The following is a 23,694-nucleotide window of genomic DNA, read 5'->3' as shown; positions in this document are numbered from 1 at the left end:
TCGTTTTATAATCTAATCTTGATTATTTATTTACCACCGAATGCTAATTCTGAGCTTTCCCTTTGCGAATGGGCAATTTAGATATAGCTTTCATAGTACTCCCACTAGTACTATTATTTAGATCATTACTACTATTTACACACTCCATCCATTCTAGTCTAAATAAGTCGTGTTCTATTTTGCTACGTGAATGTAGATAGTACTGTGTTTACCGAATTATATTTTAAATAGTAAAAAAAAGGAAAAATAAATAAAATAAGAAAAATAACTTAGCGAATTATATTTTAAATAGTAAAAATAAGAAAAAATAAATAAAATAAGAAACATAACACAGTAAGAGTAAAGATGATAAAATAGGATAAAAAATAAGTTAATTATTGCTAAAAATTGAAATGTCTCGCTTAAACTGTGATATCTCTAAAAAAGTACTTGCGTCTTACTTAAGTGGGGGCGGAGGGAGTATACGTTTTGAGAATAGAATATTTTGAATATTTTGCATAATTTTTTCAGTGATGAAAATATTAACATGGCGGCTAATCCTAAACTAGTACTACTACTATTTGCATACTACCCCAGTCCAATAAAAATATAGACTTTTTACATTATGGTCCATCACATAAAAATAACTATATTTATTTTTAATAACTTTTTTCTCTCTAATATGATGGACCTCATCTCTACTAAAATGTTTAATACATAAATTTTTCAGTGATCAAAATATTAACATGGCGGCTGAAATTATAAGTCACTTATTTACGTGGGTAAACGAAACTCACTAGTAGGCTCGCGAATGGGCATTACGGCCGTTTCTCATTGGTCGACAAGGCGGCATGGATGGAGGGACACCCCCCACTATCATCTTGTCCGAAGAACAAATGGGGGACGGGATGCTTGCAAGTTGCAACACATCCCGATCCCGTCTCATTTTCCGGAACGGTGACTGAACATCCGTGTTGCAGATGATGTTAGTTACTATCCGTGATTTGATATACGAGTAAAAAATAAGACATTGAGTAGTTGATACATACTACAAGAAAAATTAACAGTAAAAACATGGAGTATTAAAATTGGAGTACATATGGGTAATTGTCTAATTGACAAACTAATTAATCCGATTACATTTATTTCATAATTAGTCTATCTAGCCTAATTCTAAACTTATAAAGGAAATGATGCCAAAAATATCAGTAAATATTCACACAGCTCCATTTACTATATACATTCCTCTAATCCTTGTTATCAAAATCATGTAGTTCTACATAGACAGGCAGAAATAAACATGAAAGGAAACAAGTATATGTATAATGTAAAAACACAAAACATTAGGGTGAGTGAACTCACGCACTAGAATTGGGCGTTGAGCCGCTAGCCGCAACGGAGTCCGGCGATGGCGGCGCAACGCTGCTCTTGAGCGGCCCAGTCTCATCATCCACCAAAATATCAACAATTTCAACCTTGTGAGCATTGAAGTCTTCATTCTTGATGCTTTTCAATGCTTCCACAACTTCTTCCATGGATGGTCTCATATCCTTCACCTGCTGCAGGCATCGGAAAGCCAACTCCGCCACTAATGTAGCCATCCGTCTCACAGTAGTGTTCGTCTCAAAGCCAATACTCGAATCAACCAGCTCGTGCAAGGTATGGTTTTGGATCTTGTTGACAGCCATATTAGCCAAGTTGATGTCATGGCGGTGCCTGTTGGTGTCCACGGCCTGCAGGGACGATATGAACTCGATCAAGACCACTCCAAAGCTGTACACGTCACTCTTTTCTGTTAGCTGGTAGCACTGGTAGTACTCCGGATCAACATAGCCTGGAGTCCCCTGTGGAGCAGTCGAGACATGAGTAGCATCGAGTGGGAACAATCTAGACAGCCCAAAATCAGCCACTTTGACATGGAAATCGTTGTCTAGTAGTATGTTGTTGGTTTTGACATCGCGATGTATGATTTCGGATTTATGGAGATAAGCAAGCGCTTCAGCAGTTTCAATGGCGATATTCAGCCGAACAGGCCAAGATAACAAGCCAGATGCAGCACGTTTTCCATGGAGGTGATCAGCGACTGTTCCATTCGGTATGTACTCGTAAACAAGCAACAGCTCTCGACTTCGCTTGGATGTGCACCCAAACAGAGCCACAAGGTTTGGATGTCTCACTTGAGTTAGGATCTCAACCTCATTCATGAACTGCTCCACACGCTTGAAATTATTCTCGTACAATCGTTTCACAGCAACAACACGACCATCAGCGAGCACCCCTGTATCGGAATCAAGTATGTGAGCAGAGAGCTCTTAAATTTGATCAAGAATTAGGGAAAAAATCGTCTCCTTACCATAATATACAGTCCCAAAGCCACCTTCACCAAGTTCTTTAGATGGATCAAAGTTATTCGTAGCTTCTTCAAGTTCCGGGTAAGTGAATACCTGCACCCCGAAGTATGTGCTGTCCCTACCAAAATCAGATTTTGAAGGTGGATACGAGGGGATGCTTTTAATGAATTTAGTTGAAGGAGGCGTAGACGGGTCCTTGCTCGAAGGAGGCGTCAAGGCATCCTTGCTCGCGGTTTGAGTAGATCCAGTAGCTTGGCGCTGTTTTCTCTTCTGCCTAAAGTAGAAAATCAGCCATCCCAAGCCAATACCAGCAAGAACTGCACCTCCTATGGGAAGGCCTGGATGTGGACAGAAAGGTGAAAACTTTTAAATATCAACCTAATTTGTTTGCAGTAAACAGTTTATCAAATTAGATAAATTACATACCAATACTCATCCCCATATTTGAGTTACCATCACCATTCCCTCCTGTAGCCATGAAATTACAAAGTGTTAGTTGCAGGATGATATAGGAAGCAGGTGGAATATCATAGAAATAAAGTTTTCAAACATACATCCCATCCACTTCCCACAAGAAAAGGAATATAATTGCTGCATAAGCAAAGAAAGCGACAATAAATATAGAAAAACTAAAGCCAACTAACGATTCCAAATTATTATAACAAAATCATTGACCTCTTTGCTGTTGATAGACTGACAGCGTAGAAATTCATTCAAAAATTTAAAATAGAAGCACCTTCAAATGCCAAAAGATGCTAACTAAGAACAGAGACCTAGATAAGGAATTAATTCATAATCGAACTAGTAAATGAATCCAAACTAGAAATTTCCATCCAAAGCAAATATAAACAAACTCATAAACATCAAAATTCAATAAACTATGGCTAACAGAAATCCCCAATACCGTGAGGACGCCACAGGAGGTAGTGGAAAAGCAAGAGGACAAGGCCTATCGCCACAAGCACAAACGAGTTGACTCAATACTGAATCATACCCACATTGCCCACCCAATTGGTAGCACGATCTCTCTTCAGGAACACACTATAATTCACACTAAAACCCTGCTTCAGCGCCTCCCCGAGGCTCAGCTGCGAAATCGCCAGTCGATCGCCGATCTCACTCAAAACCAGCAGGCTGATGCTCGCATTGCAATGTATGAATTTCAAAATCGGATCGCGCGGCACAGGCCCGACCACGTAAAACGCGTCGCTACAATTGAAGATATTGTGCGGCAGTCTGGTCATGGAGGTGGCCGTGGAGTTGCAGCCATAGAACAATTTTGACTATATGCGGAAAATATGTAGTAGTACAAAGCCGCGTTGCCACTGCAGTCAAACTGATTGGGCAATCGGGGTGTTGATGGAGGAACAGTGCAACCATAGAGGAGAGTGATATTCTGATCATTAGAGGGCGGATCAAAACTGAAAAGGGTGGTATCAGGCTTGTGTTAGCGAGTTGCTGAGTCTGCGGACTGAGGTCGCTCCATAAGTCGTGCGCGTCTGGTCGTTCATTTCAAGGATGCGGTAGATTAGTGATGAGGTGTTTATGAGGGGAACATTGTCTCTGCAGATTATCTCATATCCCTCACCGCCGCACGACATAGGCCGGTTTGGACCCTAGAATGGATAGGGTATATCTCCTACATCGGAATGCCTGGCTGCAGGTTTCGAACTGACTCGACTGCGATACAACGCAGCTTGGGATTCCGAATAGCACGAGGAGAATTAGGGGGAGAAATCCTCCATTCATTTTTGGAGATGGGTGGTGAAGAATATGAGTTTGTTTGATCAACTTGTCTTAAACGTTACATATGTATGGAATTGACTAAGGTTGTCAATAGGAGTCGATTTTTTTCCTAACAAATGGAAGCTTCTGTTCTGCGTGGGCGGCGGACTTTAGTTTAATAAAGGCGTTTTATTTAATGGGAATGCAGCAGTATTGAATAGAGTAACGTGATATCTAAGTGGTGGAGTTAGTCAAGATTTGCCAACCTATATGATTATCAAATCTTCAACCCAATTAAAAAACTTTGAACTCATGACTAGGTGCTATTCTTTATTTCTGAAACAAACACGTTAAAAGTTTAAAATACTTCTCGCTTTCAGACAGCAAAATCAGATCTAACACTTGAACTACTAATATAATCGGGTTGACCCGAATCATTGGGATCGAGTCAACAAGCTTAATTGACTCGACCTCATGGGTTTTTTCTGCTTACACGGCAGAACTAAATGGTAACTTCCTTGACTTCCATGGTGTATCAATATTTTGTTGTTCATGCTAATGAACAAATTATCAGCAATAAGGAAGAAAGTTTGGTGGATTGCATGGACTTGTTAGGATGAGCTAAAAGCAAGATATTCAGGTGAGGAATTAGATAGCATTCAATCTCATACCTCGTAACATTGTACATGTATCTGAAACGTAAGGCGCGTCAGGGCAAAAGCAGCTCGTCTGATTAGTTCCAACGTCGTAGCCACACCGGCCCTTCGACTCCGTACAATCACTGCAAGACTTGCCGTCAATCTTCCACCTCACCTCAAAGCCCTGCTGCACAACTTGATTCAGAGTTCTCGTCGTGTTCTCCGTTCCACCGCCTCCCTCTACGCCCAAAAGCACCGGAACTATCACGCTAGCATTGCATTTCCCAGGCCCCTGAGTCCCGGGAAACACGTATACGCCACTGTACCCGGAGCCCCCACAGGGAGTGAGGCTCAAGCCCGGGAAGTTGGACGCAGGGCAGCCGTACAGGAACGTGAAGTTCGCGTAGGAACCCGCATAGTCGAAGAGGGAGTAGTTGAGAGTAGTGTTGACCATCTCACGGGGGCAGGGCCCTTCCATCAGATCCTCTCGAACAATCCTCATGGTCTCTGTGGATTGGTCGATTCGCAGCACCCGATACGTCGTGCTCATTATGTCGATGGTCGTGGCGTTGCTTCGACCGTCGCAGGCGAGGGCTAGATTTGGGTGGCCGCAGTAGATGGGATCGGTTTGTCGACGAAAAGGGTATCCGATTCCGGTGATCGTGTCGCCGCAGCTGAATGTGTTGCCGCAGGTCTTATAAAACTCTGCTGAGGAGCTGGATGCGTCTAATGATTGAAGGAGGATCAAGAATTTTATGGTGAACACAACATGAAGGGAGTGCCACGAAAATGTTTGGGAATTCATGAAAAGAGTCATGGTTTTGGGAGGCGATTAAAAATAATAATACTAAGAAAACAACTGAATTTATTGGCTAAAACAGAACACATATTTCTTTGGAAGTTGAAGTTGGTACTTACTTCAATGACTACTGTGAAATGCTTGAGAAAGAAACTATTCTAGTGCTAAATTAAGAAAATAACTTGTTAACCAATAATTGATTATGTAAGAGTAAGAATATTTCCCATAGAAACTACTATTAGCCACGACAGGAGATCTACTTCTCATTAATTAGGTGGTTTGTTGAGCGATCTACCTAAGCTAATCATAGATCACGTACTATATACCCCCTCCGTCCCCAAAGAGTATGAACATTTGATCGGTACGAATTTTAATGCATAACTAGAAAAGTAAGAGAGTGATAAAAAGAAAATATTTATAAAGTATTATTTAAAAAAATAAGAGAGAGATAGAAAGAAAATGTTTTCAAAGTATTATTAATAGAGAATGAGTCACACCCACTTAATGATAAAGGAGTTTCTAAAACTAGAAAGTTAATATTTTTAAGGAAGAACTAAAATTGAAATATTTCATACTTTTTAGGGAAGATGAAAAGTACTCCCTCCGTCCCGCACTACTTGCACTTATTTCCTTTCTGGGAGTCCCAAGTTATTTGCACTCTTTCCGTTTTTAGTAACAATTTATACCTACAGCCGTAATTGTTGACTTTGTCTATCACTCATTCCTTAATCTCCGTGCCCAAAAGGAAAGGTGCGAGTAGTGCGGGACGGAGGGAGTATTTAGTTTTTCAGATAAGGGGAGTGATCAATTGTTAACTAATCATTTAATTGCTAACTACAACTAATTTAAGACCATAAGATTTTAAAAATCTTGTGGTCTACAATTTGCCATCTGTAATTTCGTTTTTCATTTTTTAATATTAAAAAGAGAATAGCAACTATCAAATTTAGGGTTTAGAAACACAATGCCAATACAGTGTATGAAATACATCAACACAAAGCCACGACAATGTCAATACAATTTCATAATGACACTGTACAAGCATTGTATTGACATATTATATGGTTTGTATTGATATAAAGTTGTTAACGAAAATTATGAAAATTTTAAAAAAAAATTCAAAATTTGACATCGGAACATATGCAAGTGAGATCTCGTTAGAATCCTTATGAAATTATCTTTAATTTGATATATGTTGTGCGAAAAAATAATTTAGATCGATAAAGTTATATGCGTTTTAAAGTTATGAGATATTTTTTAAAACTTAGTTACAACTGATTTGTTGTAAATTGACGTTAATATCCTTATTGACGTTTTTTGTCGATCATATTGATATTCCGGGGCTGATGATCTAGGCCCTTGATTTGAATATCTAATGGTCATTATTTAATTATAGTTAGCAATTAAATATTAAGTTAGCAATATAACACTTCCCTTCACATAATATATTTATTTTTACAAGGTCGGTAGTAGTAGACACTAGTAGTATAGATTTGTTCCTTGCATACTTAATTTCTGTAGTGAAATAATGAGAAAATATGAGCTAAAATAGAAACAATGAACTATCGCTTAGATGATCTAATCATTCGATTACCATGGTACACGTGGTGGATGTACCTTAGATAAGATTATCAAATAATAAATTATCTAAATTGGAATTGAAGAGCCTCAATGTTGGTTGGTAGTTACTGAGTAAAGTTTGGCTACCTAGCTAGAGATACGAGTCAATTGATCATGAATGACTGATTGATAATATGAAAAAGTAAGACTTCCGTTATCGAATAGGTTCAAAAGGGTGTAATGGACTTTTCACACAATGACAATTGACGTATTAGTCGAATAGTTTAGTTAATTATTTTTAATATTATCGTCATTTTGTATCGTGTATTATTCTAAAAACCAACTTGAATCGGTCTTTTCGATCAATTCAGTTTCAAATCTGTGCATTGTATGCTCCAATTTGAACTTAAAATTATATGAACTACTAATCCCTTCTTGAAAACGACCAGCTCATTGTGACCTAGTCTCAGTTGAATCGGCCAATGGTTGAATTGGCTTTAGATTAATTCTTTTAATTATCCCTTTTTTAATTATTTCCTTCTTCTCTTTATTATGTCTCTCTTTCTCACAAGAGATTTCAGAATTTGGGATAAAATTAGATGATCTTTCAATTTTTTGGGATTGAATTCGCACATTTCTCACACATGTCTCTCACTCTCTCCCTTTCATGAAGGTCATCACCTACCTTCTTTTTTCTAGCTTTTGGGACACTGATAGTCATGTCTTTGGCTCCACTACATTTTCTCCCCTTATCTTTCCCTCATGACCATTGTTGGTTTCTGGGTACAAGATAAATACTAGTTGAATGTAATACAACCCAAAAGAAGGAATACGAAAAATAAACTAAAATGGAAATTACAATAATCGAAACCGTAACCATAAATATGTAATTAGCCGAGTCGAGGAGTCTTCTTTCCGCAAGACGAGATACGTCCGGATAGTGCTCTCGGATTGGCGTGTCGTTCCCAAAGATAAAACGTCTTTCGTCTCTGATGAAGCAGCACCGCTATCAGCAGAGCTAAGGCGAACTGGATGGAGGTGAGGGCAGAGTTTCGATAGTTGGACAATGTAGGATAAGGAGAGAGCTATTGCTATGTATGCTTGTGAATTGGTGTGGTGATGCATGAAATGACTAGCCTATTTATAGACTCAGTCCACTGCAGGGTCAACACAGTCTTGATGGTTGTCATCATTGCGAGGGTGTAACCGCCGAACGTTAAAAGCCGTTACGTGAGCTGGAGAGGCTGATCCTGGACGGACGTATCGGGATACGCTGCGCGTCTAGGTTTGCTCACGACGTGGACTTCATTATGTGTCAGACACGTTGGTTTCACTGCATCATACTGACGAGGTGTCATCCCACTTGACTCGCTGTCGTGGAAGCATCGGTGGTCTAAAAAGAATTAGACTAGCATCGGGTCAAGCCCAAGCACTGAGCCCAACGTCCATGCCCAAACACCAATTGCCAGGATCCAAGGACATGGGCACGTGGCTCGAGGCTCGCAGCACGCGGCGCGCGTGTGGGCTCTACAACTCATCTTAATCCACTATAATTATTACATGTAATAATTCTTCTTGTTAAACACTAGTTTAATAAGGTTGTTATTTCCAATATGGGATAAATAACTCTCTTAATTAATCGCATGGCTTCTCTTATAGCTCATTTAAATAGCTCGCAATTTTGCCCAACTTAAATCCATTATTTTTCACTCACCGGGAATCAGATTTGAGAAAATGAATATACCACGGTCATCTACTCCGAACGTAAATCGACGCTATATCATTTAATTACACAAAATTAAATGTCTCGTTAAGTTTATTCTTGGTCAAAATCCTTTGACCGGGCACACGATTTCAACAACCACCACTCTCCTTCTTTGTCTAGTTCAACCGTACTGCCGCCACACATGTAGTGTTAGTGCACGTTGTCGTCGTGTTCACATCCTTGAAAGCCACCGGACTGGTGATCACCACTCTCGATTTTCCCCTTAAAAGCAAGGCAATCGAACCATTCTTTACAAACACCCTTCTCTCAAGTGTTATCATAGATCCAACCAGCTCAGCGACCATTCGACATCTTGTCGTCTCTTCCGCTCTCCTCTATTTCAGATTTTTAGTGTTTTAATTGGATAAATAATTCAGGCCAAAAATTTTATAATTCTAGCCATTGGGGGGATCAGCATTTGACGACTCCTTTGGAAATTTACTACACAACCCACCATGGCATTTCCTCTCTATTGCCCGGAGAAAATTGGCGGTGGTGGTGGACACACCCTGCGCCGACGGCCATCAACTGTCGGAGAACCTTTCCTGACAATGGGCGATCCAAAGTCCGGCGAGGTGGCGATGAATTTGAAATCTAGGGTTTTGAAATTAGAGTTTCTCCTAATTTCAATTATATATTTGCTCGATTAGAGTAAAGGCTGGGTGTGGTCCTAAACATATGGCGTTTTTACGATTTTGGTCATGAACATTTTGTTTTAAATTATTCGGTCCTACACATTTAAAAACGGGCTGAATTTAGTCATTTTTGGACGGTTCCATTTAAAAGGACGGTCAACGGTTGTTTAAACTATTTTGACTGAATTAGGGTTAGATTAAAATATTTAATTTTTCTTATTTTTTTCTTATTTTTGAAATACGTTGCCAGTTGGATGTTGAAAGCCACCGCTACAGATCCTCCGGTGACGGAAATTCTTCATCCCATTTGGAAAACCAATTTGAATCATCTTCCCTCATTCTCTGTCTATCTACAAAATCCCTCCCTTTTTTGCTAAAAATTCCTTCTCATAAAAGAGGATTCTTGGCTAGAAAAAGAATACATCTATATATCTGGGATTGGGGAATTCTAGGGAGTTCGATTTCTTTCAATCTCTTTGTGAATCAAGGAAAACATTAGAGATGAGAGAGAGAGATACAAGGGGAGGGGGCGCTACCGTTGTGGAGGGTGGTGATTATCATCGCCGTGATGGAGTTCTAGGGGGTGCTGCTAAGGGGGATGCACGTGACCACCACGGTACAAAAGGGGATTCCGGGAAAGAGGCTCTGCTTTTTTGCAGGCCATATTTCTTCTTTGAGATGAGATTCAGAGTCGGTCTTGTACTAGATGGCTCAAATGAAACCAAAGGAGAAGAGCAAGTAGCAGAGGGAGGGGAATCAGGAGGGGCAACAGAGGTGGGGCGTGCGGCGGCAGAGAAGAAGGGGACGAGGAGGGCGGTGGAGTGGAAGAGGAAGAGGAAGAGGAAGAGGAAGAGGAAGGGGAAGGGGAGGAAGATGAAGTAGAGGTGGGAGATCTCCTTGCGGGTGGCGTCGATCTGGGTCTCCTTGAAGGAGAGGCGGTTGAGGATGAGCTCCTCCTATTTGAGCCACTGCTCGAGGAGGAGTTTGTAAGTGGTTTTCTGGTGATCTGATGGAGGGGATCTATTGCCTTTGCTTCAATTAGAGAAGATGATTTTTTGTTGAGAGAATTTGTACTTCAGACATAAGAAAAAAATTAATATTCTAATCTTGCCCCTAATTTAGTCCAAATAGCTTAAACAACCGTTGACCGTCAATTTTAAATGAACCGTCCAAAAAGGACTAAATTCAGCCCGTTTTTAAATGTGTAGGACCGAATAATTCAAAACGTAATGTTTAGGACCAAAACCATAAAAACGTCATATGTTTAGGACCACATTTGGCCTTTACTCGCTCGATTAACAATATGTCTGGTCCGACCAATTCGGTTGTGAATCAATGGATTCATTAGTTCGATGATCCTGTTTTTAATGTTATTTCCGTCACTACCAATGTCTGAGGGATAAAAAAAATTCCAAAATTAGAAAGTGCATACTCTTGTGCGACAGACTAAAAAGGAAAGAGTGCATACTCTTGTGGGACGGGGGAGTATGATTATACTATGAATTATAAATAACTTTTAATAGTATGTTTTTATACAATAAAGAAATAGTTAGATTTTATTAATTTTTTCTAAATTTTACTCCCTCCGTCTCATAAAAATAGGGACTTTGGAGACGACACAAGTTTTAATGCAAAATTGGTATCGTACGAGAGAGATAGAAAGAATAAGTGATTGGAGCATTGTTAGTAGAATATGAGACTCACAAGAGAGAAAAAACTTGTCAAAAGTAGAAGGTGACTAATTTTGTGGGACATTCCAAAATAGAAAAAGAAGATAATTTTTATGGAACGAATGGAGTATTAATTTTTGTATTATATGTATTTAATGCTATACTAGTAATACTAGTATTTTAGTCCGATCAATAGTTAAATGGATTTGATTGGTTAAACTATAATCAATAATTTTGCTGATTTAATAGTGTAATTGGTTCTAAAACATCGGTGTCTAGGCTCTAGCCATTCGTCGTCATGGGTTCGCACTTCGTAGCAACGGACTTGCACTCATGTATTGTCACATTTACAATTGTCTTCTACACTTGTTCAACTATGTTGCTTCATTTAATTGATCTACAGTTTAGTTATACTCGGTGGCGGACGCAGAAAATTTTTCTAGCAGGAGCTATACTATATACACTCCTCTCAGGATAGATAGTCCTTAGGACGATATGGATTTTATGTAATTTCATTTTAAAGAGTTTAAATAGAAAGTAAAGGTTATTGGATGTTTTAAAGTAGGTAAAAATGAATAAATTAACATAGAGAATATATTGTTGAGTATTTAAAAGTACGAAATATGAATAAAATAAAAGAGGAAAAATATTATTGGGTGTTTTAAAGTAGGAGAGATGAAATACAATTATATATTTTAATTATTTCCTAAAGAGGTGAGGGATATTTTTGATAGGATATGAAAAAATAAAGTGAAACATAAAATCATAATCATATAAGTATAAAAATACATAAATATTTTATACACATAAAAACGAGCCCAACATGTATTTAACAAAAATATATCTATGCATATTTATATCTTAGTTTCTCGAAAAAAATATAAATTAGTAAAAAACAAGTTTTTAATGTAAAAGAAATAAGTTAATGAAATTTTTAACATAGGTTAACCAGTTAGAGTGTATAATTTAAAGGAGACTTTGTTTTGTAATTAATTTTAAAAAATCCCTTAATGGAATTATTAATCACTCTTTAAAGGTCATTAAATTTTTTAAAAGCAATATCCTCAGAAATTACAAGCCAGAAGTGAAACAAATTTCACACACTTTTTTTATGTAAAAAAATATTATTATAATACTATTATTTAATTTTTTTGTCTTACTCTTCTCCTTCTTGAATACGTCTTCTTCTCCAAATAAAAGGGCAGCCATTTTTATTGTTCTTTAAAATTTAAATAATCAAATTCAGCCCCTTTTAACATCCAACTTTTATTTATTTAGTCTGAAGTATCATTAGTTTGGGATGGGCTAAGTATGCATTTCGAAAATTTTGAGAAAAATCACAATAGAAAATTTATAAAAAAATGAATTGGGAAGGGCTTAAGCCCTCCTCCGCCCCTTACTGTGTCCGCCACTGATTATACTCTCTCTGTCCCATAAAAATATGGACATATAATATGCTATGAGAATTAAAATAAAATTAATAAAGTAAGAAAAATGAGGAGAATGATAGTTAAAGTAGTTTTAGTTTTCTAGTGTTTGAAAGGTGTCATAAGTTGTAAGTAACTTAGACGTATGTTAATAAATTGGGATAGCTTTCAAAAAATGAAAATGCACATATTTGTGGGATGAACGAAAATAGAAAACGCATGTATTTTTATGGGACGGAGGGGAGTATTTATTCGTACCAATGATAGGTGCACTCATAATGATAGGGGAGTATTAGCAACAAGTAATACTTGATCAGCATAATTCAGATTAACATATATAATGCGTGCGTACCTGATACAGACGGCTCTACCGTCACCTCCCTGGGTCCCTGCGGTCTACCATCAGCAACACCCGGTGCTCGAGGACCATCAGCCTCATCCGCCGATCCACCACCGCAGGTTCTAGACTCCGCCGCCGAACGATTCGAGCAAAAACACACAAACTCGGTCCCCGTCACATCATACCCGCACCTCCCACCCGACCTCTCGCAACCACGGCAACCATCACTTACCGAAAATCTCACCTCCAATCCTTCGCCGATCAGAGCCATCACGTCCTTAAAATTGAACAGCGACGAATAGCTCACCGGAACGACGACGCTGGCGTGGCACATCCCCGACAGCTGCGTCCCGAACTCCACGTAGCCGCGCCTCTCCTTTGTCCCCTTCACGGCGCACTCGAACGGGTAAGGCACCGGGAAATCCACGGGCGGGCAGCCGTAGAGGAACGTCAGATTCACGTAGCTCGACGCGTAGGCGAAGAGCTGCGGATCGAAGGTGGAGTTGGCGAGCTGCGGCGGGCATTGGCTCCGCAGCAGGTCGTCTCTCGCGATTTTGAGGATCTTTTCGCCCTGATTTATGTCCAGGACGCGGTAATTGACGCTGTTGATCTGGATCGTGGCGGCGCGGCGATCGCAGTCGAGTTTGAGGGGGGCGTGGCCGCATTCCGCCGCGCGATCGCCGCCCCAGAATGGGAAGCCGATTCCGGTGAGGTTGCCGCAGTTGAAGGAAGCTCCGCATCTGTTGTATGAATTGTTTGAAATGCTTGAAATTGGGGGGATTGAGATTGATAATGATAAGAGAAGCCAGATTAGTGAAGAGAAGAGTTGGCCCTCCATTTTAGTAGCAACGGACTTGCACTCATTTTTCATACACTCCAATCCAATCTTTGTGCTTGTACATACTATAAGAACACTCAATTCAACTTCCATATTTATTAGTAGGGACATGACTCCGGACCAGTTTATCAACATATATATTTGATTACTCGTTCGTTCACGATTAATTGGCATGAGTTGACACAACTTGGATTTTAAAATATATAGTGAAAAGTGGAGAGAAAAAACAGTGAAATATGCATCCTACCACTTTACACATAGAGTATTAATTTTATAACATGAGTAGTGGAATATGTGATCTATAACCAAACATAGTAAAATGTACATATGTCAATTAGCATTGGACGGAGATAAAAAGAAAAGTTGGGTCAATTAATCGTGAACCAAATAGTATACTTTTTAGCTAAATATATTTAATTTGAAAAAGCTCATCTTTCCTAATAGTACATTACTACATAAGGGCAAATATGTAATTTATTAATTCATTTTGAATTAATTAATATTCATGAACTGATTTTGAATACACTATAGTATAAAATACCTAAAAAGGCATATTTAACATCTTGTAGCATTAAAAGTTTTTCGGTTATGAGTTGGGAGACACAAGAGGGAAAGAGTCCACTTGTTGAATTATTAAGGTTGTTCATTAATGCATCATTAATAACGCAAAGAATGGCAGTTGACAAGTATGATTAGAGGCTAGAGCATACAGCTCCTAACTAATTAAGTACTACTGTAGTAGCTACTAAATCTCCGCTTTCCTTTCCACCTTATCATTTATTATAAAGTAAGTTAATATTCATGAGAGGAAGGCTTGAAGGAGACGGGCAGACGGCAAACCGAGGGAGTGGACAATATTGGAGATATTCCATTATAATCCAACTATGGAAAATGGAGTTTTGGAGAGAGATTTCGTCAATAATTTAATTATTTTGAATTAAAAATTAAAAAAATATTAATTTAATATTAAGTGCGAAATATACACATAGATTTATCGGTGTGTCACACCCGTCAAATTTAGCCATAAAAATGCGGGGTTAGTGTCGAGTTGGAAAATTGACAAGATTTTATCAATTACTATCATAATTTATGATTTGAGCAACTAATTTTAAAATTTATATATAAAATTGATAAATGCCTCTAGTTCATTATATTAATTACTACTATTCATGGATTACATTTTTTCCATTTATGCCATAGAGGATATTTTAGGCATACACAAAATTAGTACCAAAAGTGATATTATAATATCTTCTCTCATTCTCCTCCCTCTTTATATTATTATTAATCAATATTAATATTATTATTTTGATATTATAAATTAATAATTAATTTATTTGTTAATATCATCAAATACACTTAATTATAATTATAGTTATAATTATATTTAATTATTATAATACTAAAAAACTAGTATTACTTAATAAATAATTATTGTATAACTATTTAAATTATGAATAATATAATATTATATAATAATAATTATTATTATTATTTTACATTAAATTAGTATCTAATCAATATAGCCTTAATAAAAATTTAACATTGTGAATTGTATTCATAATGATAGTATTCATAATGATATAAAGAGTTGAATATTTTTAGTTAGGTGTTTCAGCCTTAAAATAAGTATAAAATAATTTAATAAAAAATATTCAATTAATTTAATTACTGTAAATAATTAATTTAATTTGGCGTTTTGTTCTTGATTTATATTATGAATGCAATTAGATGTATACATAAAACACTAAAAGGAAAGAAGAAAAAGAAGAGAAAAGAAAAAAGAAGAAAAAAGAAACATAAATTAAGGAGAAAAAAGAAAGAAGAAAGGAAGACAAAATACTAAAAAGAAAGAAGAAAATGAAGAAAAAAGAAAGAAGAAGAAACTAAAGAAGAAGAAAAAATCACTACTATTTAATTAAAATTTCCAAAAATATCTTCCATAATAAAAAAATCACATGTTTAGTACCTGTGGTTATTTTTGTCATGGGGTACCAAAAACGATATAAAATAAAGATCATGTACCATTTATGTGCGAAAGTGAAAGATCATGTATCATTTACATAGTTCACTCTTTTTCTTAAATCTCAAATTTTTGTCAATTTATATACCATTTGTTCAACATTTTCCCACCAATTTCTCACTTTATTCTACCTCTATCCTCTCTATTGATTTCTATATTTTTGGTAATTCTTAATTTCTAGGGTTTGTAATTTTTATTTTCTATGATTTGTAATTTTTTATTTCTATGGTTTGTAATCTTTTATTTTCGACTGAACAATGAATTTTTCGTGTTTTAATTGTTCAACACTTTTTATTTTATGAGTAAAATAGATTGTAGTTATGAATAATGCTATTTAATAGTTGGGGTCTGGATGAGACCTGCAAAGTTATAGGAATTGTAGTATGACCCAAAGAATTAGAGAAATGATGACGTGGATGGGACTAGGGGTCTGGATCCGGACGAGTCAGGTAGCTGATTTTGGCCGCCATGAATAGCATGTTTTAACAATTTGTTGGAATTGATTTTGGCTCAGATTTGCTCAAATCGAATGTGGTTATGAAACCTTCTGTGGGTTTGATTTTGGGCTTTTGGCTATGAGTTCAAAACTAAATAAGTCTCAATATATGGCATATTTTTTATATTTATTCTAGGGATGTGTTATATTGATAACTAATTCTTAAATTGCTAATTATAATTAAATGATAGGTATTAGATCATTAAATTAAGACATAAGATTATTCAACAACGAGTATCAATGCATTAATTAAGACATAAGATTATTCAACAGCGAGTATCAATGCGGTGTAAAAAATGTCAATTAACAAAAATTAGTTATAACTAACTTTTGAAAAATATATCTAAACTTTAAATGATTATAATTATCTTAATTTAAATTATTTTTTCACACAACATATATCAAACTATAGATAATTTTATAAGGATTCCAACGAGATCTCAATTGCATATGTTTCGATGTCAAAATTTGAAAAAAAAATTCATGAATTTTCATATTTTTTGACAAGAAAATAATGTCAGCATAGCAATCATAATATGTCAATATAATACACATACGATTTCAATGCTAAATTGTGTTAACCTATTCAAGCAATCGCTTTGATATTTTTTACACACTATATTGACAGTTTTTCCAAAATCCTAAATTTGGTGAGTCTTCTTATCTTTTTAAATTTAAATAATAGTAATAAAATGAAATTACACATTACAATTTATAGACCACTAGATCTCTACAAATCTTATAGTTTTAAATTAGTTGTAGTTAGCAATTAAGGGACTTCTTGGTATGATATAATGAAATGAGAAGGGAATGGAATGGAGATGAGAATGGAATACGGATGGGAATGGAATGGGGATTCCATTCCATTCTTGTGCTTGGTGGTAAGGAATACAAATTGAATGAAAGTGAGTAGTGTGTGTAAATTACGTGTAATATGTGTGGAGTGAATGTGTGTAGTGTGAATTTTTATTAATAATTAATTGTTCTAAAATTTTAGTCTTATTATAAAATTTTAAAATTTTAAAATTGAGTGATATTAAATTTAAATATAATATATTACTACTATGTTTTATAATTAAAATCTAAAATAAAAAGAAAAGAGAAAAATGGAATGGAATGACCATTCCTTAGCTAAATTGAAGGAATGACTATATTCTCATGTAGAATGGAATGGTGATTTCAAATGGAATAGTACTTCCTAAAGAAGAAAAATACCAAGCAAAGGAATGAAATGAAATAGGGAGGTGATGGAATGGAGATGAGAATGGAATGAGGATTCCATTCCATTCTTGTGCTTGGTTAATGTAATGAATATAAATGGAATGTAATTGAGTAGTGTGTGTAAATTATTTGTAGTGTGTGCAATGTGTAGTGCATGTGGCGTGTGCAATGTGTGTAGTGAGTGTGTATAATATGCATAGTGTGTGTAATGTGTGTGTGCAATGTGTGTAGTGTGGATTTTTATTAGTAATAATTAAAAATTCTAAAATTTTAGTTTTAAATTATAAAATTGAGTGATATTAAATTAAAATATAATATAATACTACAATGTTTTATACTCCAAATGAAATGTAATGGAGGTATGAATGTCAATTCCATTCCACCATACCAAACAGGCTCTTTTAAGGGATTAGTTAGCAATTGATCACACCCCTTCATTTTAAATATCTAATTTTGAAGAATTTGCATAAAGTATATTTTCTCCCTTCATTTTAAATATCTAATTTTAAAGAATTTGCATAAAGTATATTTTCTTGGTGATATCCTTGTTCGTAGACTTTCATAGCTTTTATTCAAGATATTTTTTCTTTTAAATTCAAAAACTTTATTTATATTCGTATTTTGCATTATAACCGTTGAATGTTTGAAACCACAACACCATTTCAAATTATAACCGTTGAAAGTTGAAACTACAGTCGCGGTCGAACCTGCTGGGCAAGTAAGCTCCGATTGAGAGTGTGAGTATTAGCGGCGCCGGAGGGGAGAATAAAGTGGTGGCGGATTCGTTGGTTTGGAGATGAATTCGTCGCTTGAGAACTGTTCGTTGTTTTCCATATCGACTTCTCCGCCGATTGCAATCGCTAATTGCGACGAAAAGGGTTTTAATATTATTGACCGGAATCATAGGTTTCGTCAAGGTAAATCAATTTCTTTCCGTTTCTTATACATCGATTGCGCTTCTACAATTATTTTCGTGCACACTATGCTTAATGATTAATCTAAGTATGCTTAGTTGTAGGAGAACTTATCGTGCACTCTTTGAAGTTGCGAAGGCCACTAAACTTTTTGTCTGTAATTGAATTTATATTTTCACTAGGAACTAAATACATGGCTTATGAGTTATTTAGTTTCTAGCATAAGAGATTCAATGTAAATTTTGTTGAACAATTGAGTTCATTTGTTGGCATTTTGTTTTAAAATTGTATCTCCTCTGTTTTTTTTTATATTTTTGATTATGATGTGCCAACCACAGAGAAAACATTTCATCCTGTAAGAGATTATTTGTACACTTTGTTAAATTACTTGCTAAAAGTTTTCATGATTCCTTGGCTGGTGTTGATGATTTTAGCTTTTCTCTTACATTTGCACTAGCTTTTCTCTGACATGGTGCTTGTTTCATTTTATCCTGTAAAACAATGAATCATCTAAATGTATTTGGATGGTACTCTTTAATTATGGTGTATTTTTTTTCTTTTATGGTTTCCCTTCACTTCTTTGGGTGTGATCAATGATCATCGTATGCTATTTTCGGCTAACCCATTGGTATGCTTTCATTGAAGATATTTTATCTGGCTCTTGTTTGTCTGATTGCTTCCAATGAAGCAGACACTTTCAGGGTTCAATTAGACGAGTTGTATTCTTCCATATGCACAATTCATTTGTATTGTGCTTTGCATGCTGTTGTTTCCAAAGTGATACTTTAATCATATGATTAGTAGAGAATGCTTATTTTCTTGATTCTTGCAATTGTATGAGATGCATACACTCACATAGCATGATAATAGTAATAGTTTTAACTTACTGATACTGAGAGTGAAAACAGCGTTATTCTTCCTTGGAAAACAAAGTAAAAATTATGGTGCTCCAGGGAGCAAATATTTGATCAACTTACCAAGCAAGACATTATTTGGTGATATGTTATGCCTGACTTTATGTTAAGAGCACAATTCTCTTAACAAAGAAATCCTGCGATTACACTCGCAACACACCAATCCGGCGCCCCGAACGTTGGGGTCGGCGGCTCAATTCGTGGCTGGCGCGGAGAACTTCCTCCGTCGGCAGTCTTCAAGGTTTGATAAGGAGTATTGCACAAGTAATGTGGGAATATTATTTCTTCATTCAATGAATAAAAAGATAACAACCTAGCCCTATTTATAATACTAGAATACTAGCTTAGGGAACAAGAAAACAAGATATGAAAATATACTACGAATCAAAAGATATGGGGAATAATAAAAAGATAACTAAATATTTGGGGAATCCTAAGATATAGGAGGATCGTAACAACTCCCCCACGGTTAAAATCCACCTTGTCCTCAAGGTGGGAACCATGGAACCACGGGCACAGTCGACGATAGCAAAAGCATTGAAACGTCACCTCCTGGATCAAATGCGATTAGGAAAATGATCACCATCATTTCACTTATGACTCCCACCAACATTTCTACGCCGTCCCTTTCCTCTCTCGCCTTCGTCTTCACAAAATCATCCTCGATGGCTGGGACTTGGAGGAGGCTCCGGATCATGCACCGGCTCCTGACGCCGGCATCATTCCTACGCCCCCCAAACTGCTTGTCCTCCATGAATCGCTGCACAATGACTCTTACCAGCTGGAACTCCGCAGCAGTGAGGTTGTAGGAGCGCCTCTCATCACCATCTACTCTATCATCTTCATAATCATCATCAGAGTCCAAACACTTCTGCTGTGAACAATTATCAACACATGATGAAGATGAATCAGTCACTCCCACCACATCCCAAAGCAAGTCCGAATCATCACTCATCTTCACAGAATGGCATTCCATCTTTGTGAACTCATCATCATCAAAAGTAGCCTTATCATGATTATTATCATCTACTAGAGATGATTTTGAATCATCAGCCTCTTCAAGAAAACTACCCATCCAGTTCGAGGAATCATTTTTTTCCTGATGAGCATCTGATTCTTGATCCCGGCTTGAAGAATGGCAGCCGGGAATCAATTCGATTTCATAGCAAAATTCTTCATCCACCATCTTTTCTTCAAACCCCATGATTTCAGGGCGCCAAGGTTGTGTGCTCGGGCGTGGGCTGCGCTGCTGCCGGAAGTGATCGGTTTGTCGCCTGGGTGTATCCCAACGACTAGGCAGACACTGTGGTGGCTGATCATAATCCGAGTAGCCTTGCGATGCACGGTGAGGCGGTGGTTCCCAACAAGAGGGCTGCCATGACCGTGGTGGGTCGTAGGGCTGGAAGCTCGGTATTGGTCGGTTACCGGGAGGATCCCAACCGGAGGGGCGGTTGATGGGGGGGTCCCACGATGTAGGCTGTCGGTACCCCCGAAAACCCCTATCAAACTCCGTTGTGACGCGAGCTGCTGGTCTATCCCAGCTCGTGCGAGGCCACGAAGCAGTGTGAGCGCGATATGAAATCGTGCCAGAGCCAGGCTGTGCGAGCCCTGCCTCTCGCCTGTTTAAATCACGACCCGTGCCCCTACGCCGGCGGACATCCCCACAACGGACACGCCTGCCGTGATTGAAAACTGGGGGGCAGTCCTCGTCGGTCGGCCAGACGTCTCCCTGGGAACGATACCCATCGACGTCCCCGTCGTCCGAAAAATAGGGTTGATCCGGTTTGGGAAGGCGTGTGGCCTTCAACCTATCAACCCTTCTATCCCTCGCATCCAATTTAAATTCCAATTGATCAAATCTTGCCATAATTTTGTCGAGCGCTGACAAAGTAGGTACGAGCGTCCCCGATCCATTGCGCAGCGCGCTGCTTGACTCCGGGTCATCTCGTCGTATCCGCTGCCATCCGTCACCGAGGTAGCCACTCGCCGTGAAGCGTCGGGGCTGATCGGCCATGGTTGAGCTCTGGATGAAAGCACCAGTTGTTAAGAGCACAATTCTCTTAACAAAGAAATCCTGCGATTACACTCGCAACACACCAATCCGGCGCCCCGAACGTTGGGGTCGGCGGCTCAATTCGTGGCTGGCGCGGAGAACTTCCTCCGTCGGCAGTCTTCAAGGTTTGATAAGGAGTATTGCACAAGTAATGTGGGAATATTATTTCTTCATTCAATGAATAAAAAGATAACAACCTAGCCCTATTTATAATACTAGAATACTAGCTTAGGGAACAAGAAAACAAGATATGAAAATATACTACGAATCAAAAGATATGGGGAATAATAAAAAGATAACTAAATATTTGGGGAATCCTAAGATATAGGAGGATCGTAACACTTTACTGGTGAAGTTTCCATGTAGGTTGTAGATTGCTCTCAACGGGCTTTCCACTGAAGAACTTGGCTAGACTTGGCATCACCTTTCTCCTCCTCCCAACTGTGAACGAAGTTGATCGAGGAGTACGATGAACTACTGGAAATGCAGATTTCCGAGCCATTCCTGGTCTTGTTGGTGTCCTTTTAGTGCTTTTTTCATGGCTTTGCCATCAGGGGGCAGCTTTTCAGGTTCCATCCACTGTCTCCATTTCTCAAAGTCATTTTCAACTCTTTTCTTTGAATCTTTTGATCCTTCAGTTTGATGAACCTCGTATCCTTCCTCTACTCGTAGGTCTCTAGTTTCTCTTCTGAAGAGCTCTGCTTTAATCTGAAGTTCTTTCTCACTTGCATTCCCTTTCAGGTACTCTTATTCAAACTTGGAAATAGTTATTGTTGAGCTAGGCCGAGAGGCTGTTGCTCTATTTCTTACTGTCGATTTCAGATTCTCGAGTGCCATTGCTTCTGATGGTTTGGCAGCTTTGAGATCTTGTACTGCGGCTTGTAATCTTTCCTCAGCCATGTTTATCTCAGCCTCTGATTTCTTAATTTCTGCCTTGACAAGTGCAGTTTCTTCACTGTTGAGAGACTTCTCTTTCTTGTGTGTTTCAGCTTCTGCTTCGAGCTGCTTTATATTTGATATAACTAGACTTGTCATCTGCCGCATATGCTGCTTCCAGCTTGCTTTTGCCTCTCAGAAGCTTTGAGTTGAGACTGTATAAATGTCTCTGACTCCTCTTTTTCGTTCTTTAATCGAGCTGTTTGGCCTGTAACATGCTTGAGCTCGTCCTGAATAACGTCCGTGGAAGCCATAAACTGGAAGCTTCCTTTAAGTTGTTCCAATTCCTTTTCTGTTGCCGCCAATTCTTTCAGCACCGACTCTAGCAAAGTTGCAGAATCCAGTCCATCGGTGTGTTCTTCCTGTTTCTTAACTTGCTTGAGTTCACTCTTTAACGTACTAATTTCCGACATGATGATCATCAGTCTTGGTCCGCGTTCTTTTGCATCTTCAACTTCATCGATCATGTTCTGCTTTTCCATCTGAGACACCTCTATTGCAGATGCGTGTTTTTCAGCTTGATCTCTTGTTTTAGCTTCGATTTCTTTGTACTCCTTAATCGCTTCAACTAGGGGCCAACTCAACCAGCACGTTATCTTCATTGACTCCCTCAATCTCCTTAATAAGTGCTTCAGCTGAACTCAAGTAATACTCCCTTTTCAACATAGACTCTTTAGTTTCTGATTCCTCTCTTCCTTGACGGAAGCCATATCAACCTTGAGCTTGCTCAGTTCTCATTTCACCATTTCCAACTCTCTCATCACTTTCTCACACTCCAAATCCTCACTGTCCCATTCCTTCTTCCTCGCTTCTAACCACCCGCAACTTCTCCAAGTCCTCTATCTGCGATTTTCCTGTTGCATTCGACTCCTCAGATCTTCGCTCGAGATCTTTTGCCGTTTTATTTGCAGCAAACAGCTAGGATCTCGCTTCAGCAGTTACCAGCTCCGCGTTATCTCTACTCTCGGATAACAGGTTAGTATCTCTGTCCGCACGATAAAGCTCTCTTGTTTTGACGAAAGGATTCTTAAAAAATGTCAGGTAATTACAAGAAATGGACACTGAAAAGAAAATTAAAGAACGCTTTTTTTATACCTCTTGGAAATTTGTTTCGGATTTGTTGCCCTCTCTAGTTGGCTTGCGGTAAGAACTCACCGAGCCAGTGGCCTCTATGTCCGTCATTTCCGTTGACCACTGTGATTAAAGAAGGGAAATAACGACCGGGAGCATATCGTTAATGCTTGTTTAGAGTTTGATTTGAGGCTGTCATTTCTTTTTATTCTCTTTTTTTATTTAGGCCGTTTATTCCTTGAATGACCATCATTATTTGAACACAATATTTTAAAAAATCAAACTGACAAGCGAACTCACGCAATTACCCAATTAATGGTTCAACTGGTCCAACTAGTC

The 23,694-nt window shown here is 37.9% G+C and overlaps 1 protein-coding gene, 1 long non-coding RNA gene and 1 pseudogene across 3 annotated transcripts; 1 reads left to right on the top strand and 2 right to left on the bottom strand.

The window, feature by feature from the left end:
- Window positions 1-1,039: 1,039 nt before the first annotated feature.
- Window positions 1,040-13,764, bottom strand: LOC121775421 (LEAF RUST 10 DISEASE-RESISTANCE LOCUS RECEPTOR-LIKE PROTEIN KINASE-like 1.4). 2 transcript variants are annotated; one of them, XM_042172504.1, is made up of 5 exons: window positions 12,902-13,764; window positions 4,727-5,419; window positions 2,757-2,798; window positions 2,333-2,668; window positions 1,040-2,257 (listed from the first exon to the last, which is right to left on the bottom strand). In XM_042172504.1, exons 1-5 carry the CDS (start codon window positions 13,758-13,760, stop codon window positions 1,338-1,340), a joined length of 2,850 nt encoding a protein of 949 aa, XP_042028438.1. In that variant the 5' UTR covers window positions 13,761-13,764; the 3' UTR covers window positions 1,040-1,337. The 2 variants fall into 2 exon arrangements, with proteins under 2 accessions (XP_042028438.1, XP_042028439.1); XM_042172505.1 differs by lacking the exon at window positions 4,727-5,419.
- Window positions 13,765-18,117: 4,353 nt separating this feature from the next.
- Window positions 18,118-18,788, top strand: LOC121774012. Its single transcript, XR_006044897.1, has 2 exons — window positions 18,118-18,384; window positions 18,480-18,788. It is a non-coding gene; the product is annotated as an uncharacterized LOC121774012 (long non-coding RNA).
- A 2,810-nt stretch (window positions 18,789-21,598) lies between these two features.
- Window positions 21,599-23,373, bottom strand: LOC121774235 (annotated as a pseudogene).
- Between the last annotated feature and the right edge of the window lie 321 nt (window positions 23,374-23,694).

Source organism: Salvia splendens, chromosome 17 (genome assembly GCF_004379255.2).
Source record: "Salvia splendens isolate huo1 chromosome 17, SspV2, whole genome shotgun sequence".
Taxonomy (NCBI): Eukaryota; Viridiplantae; Streptophyta; class Magnoliopsida; order Lamiales; family Lamiaceae; genus Salvia; species Salvia splendens.
The sequence above is the reverse complement of the archived record's forward strand: the minus strand, read 5'-3'. Positions and strand labels throughout refer to the sequence as shown.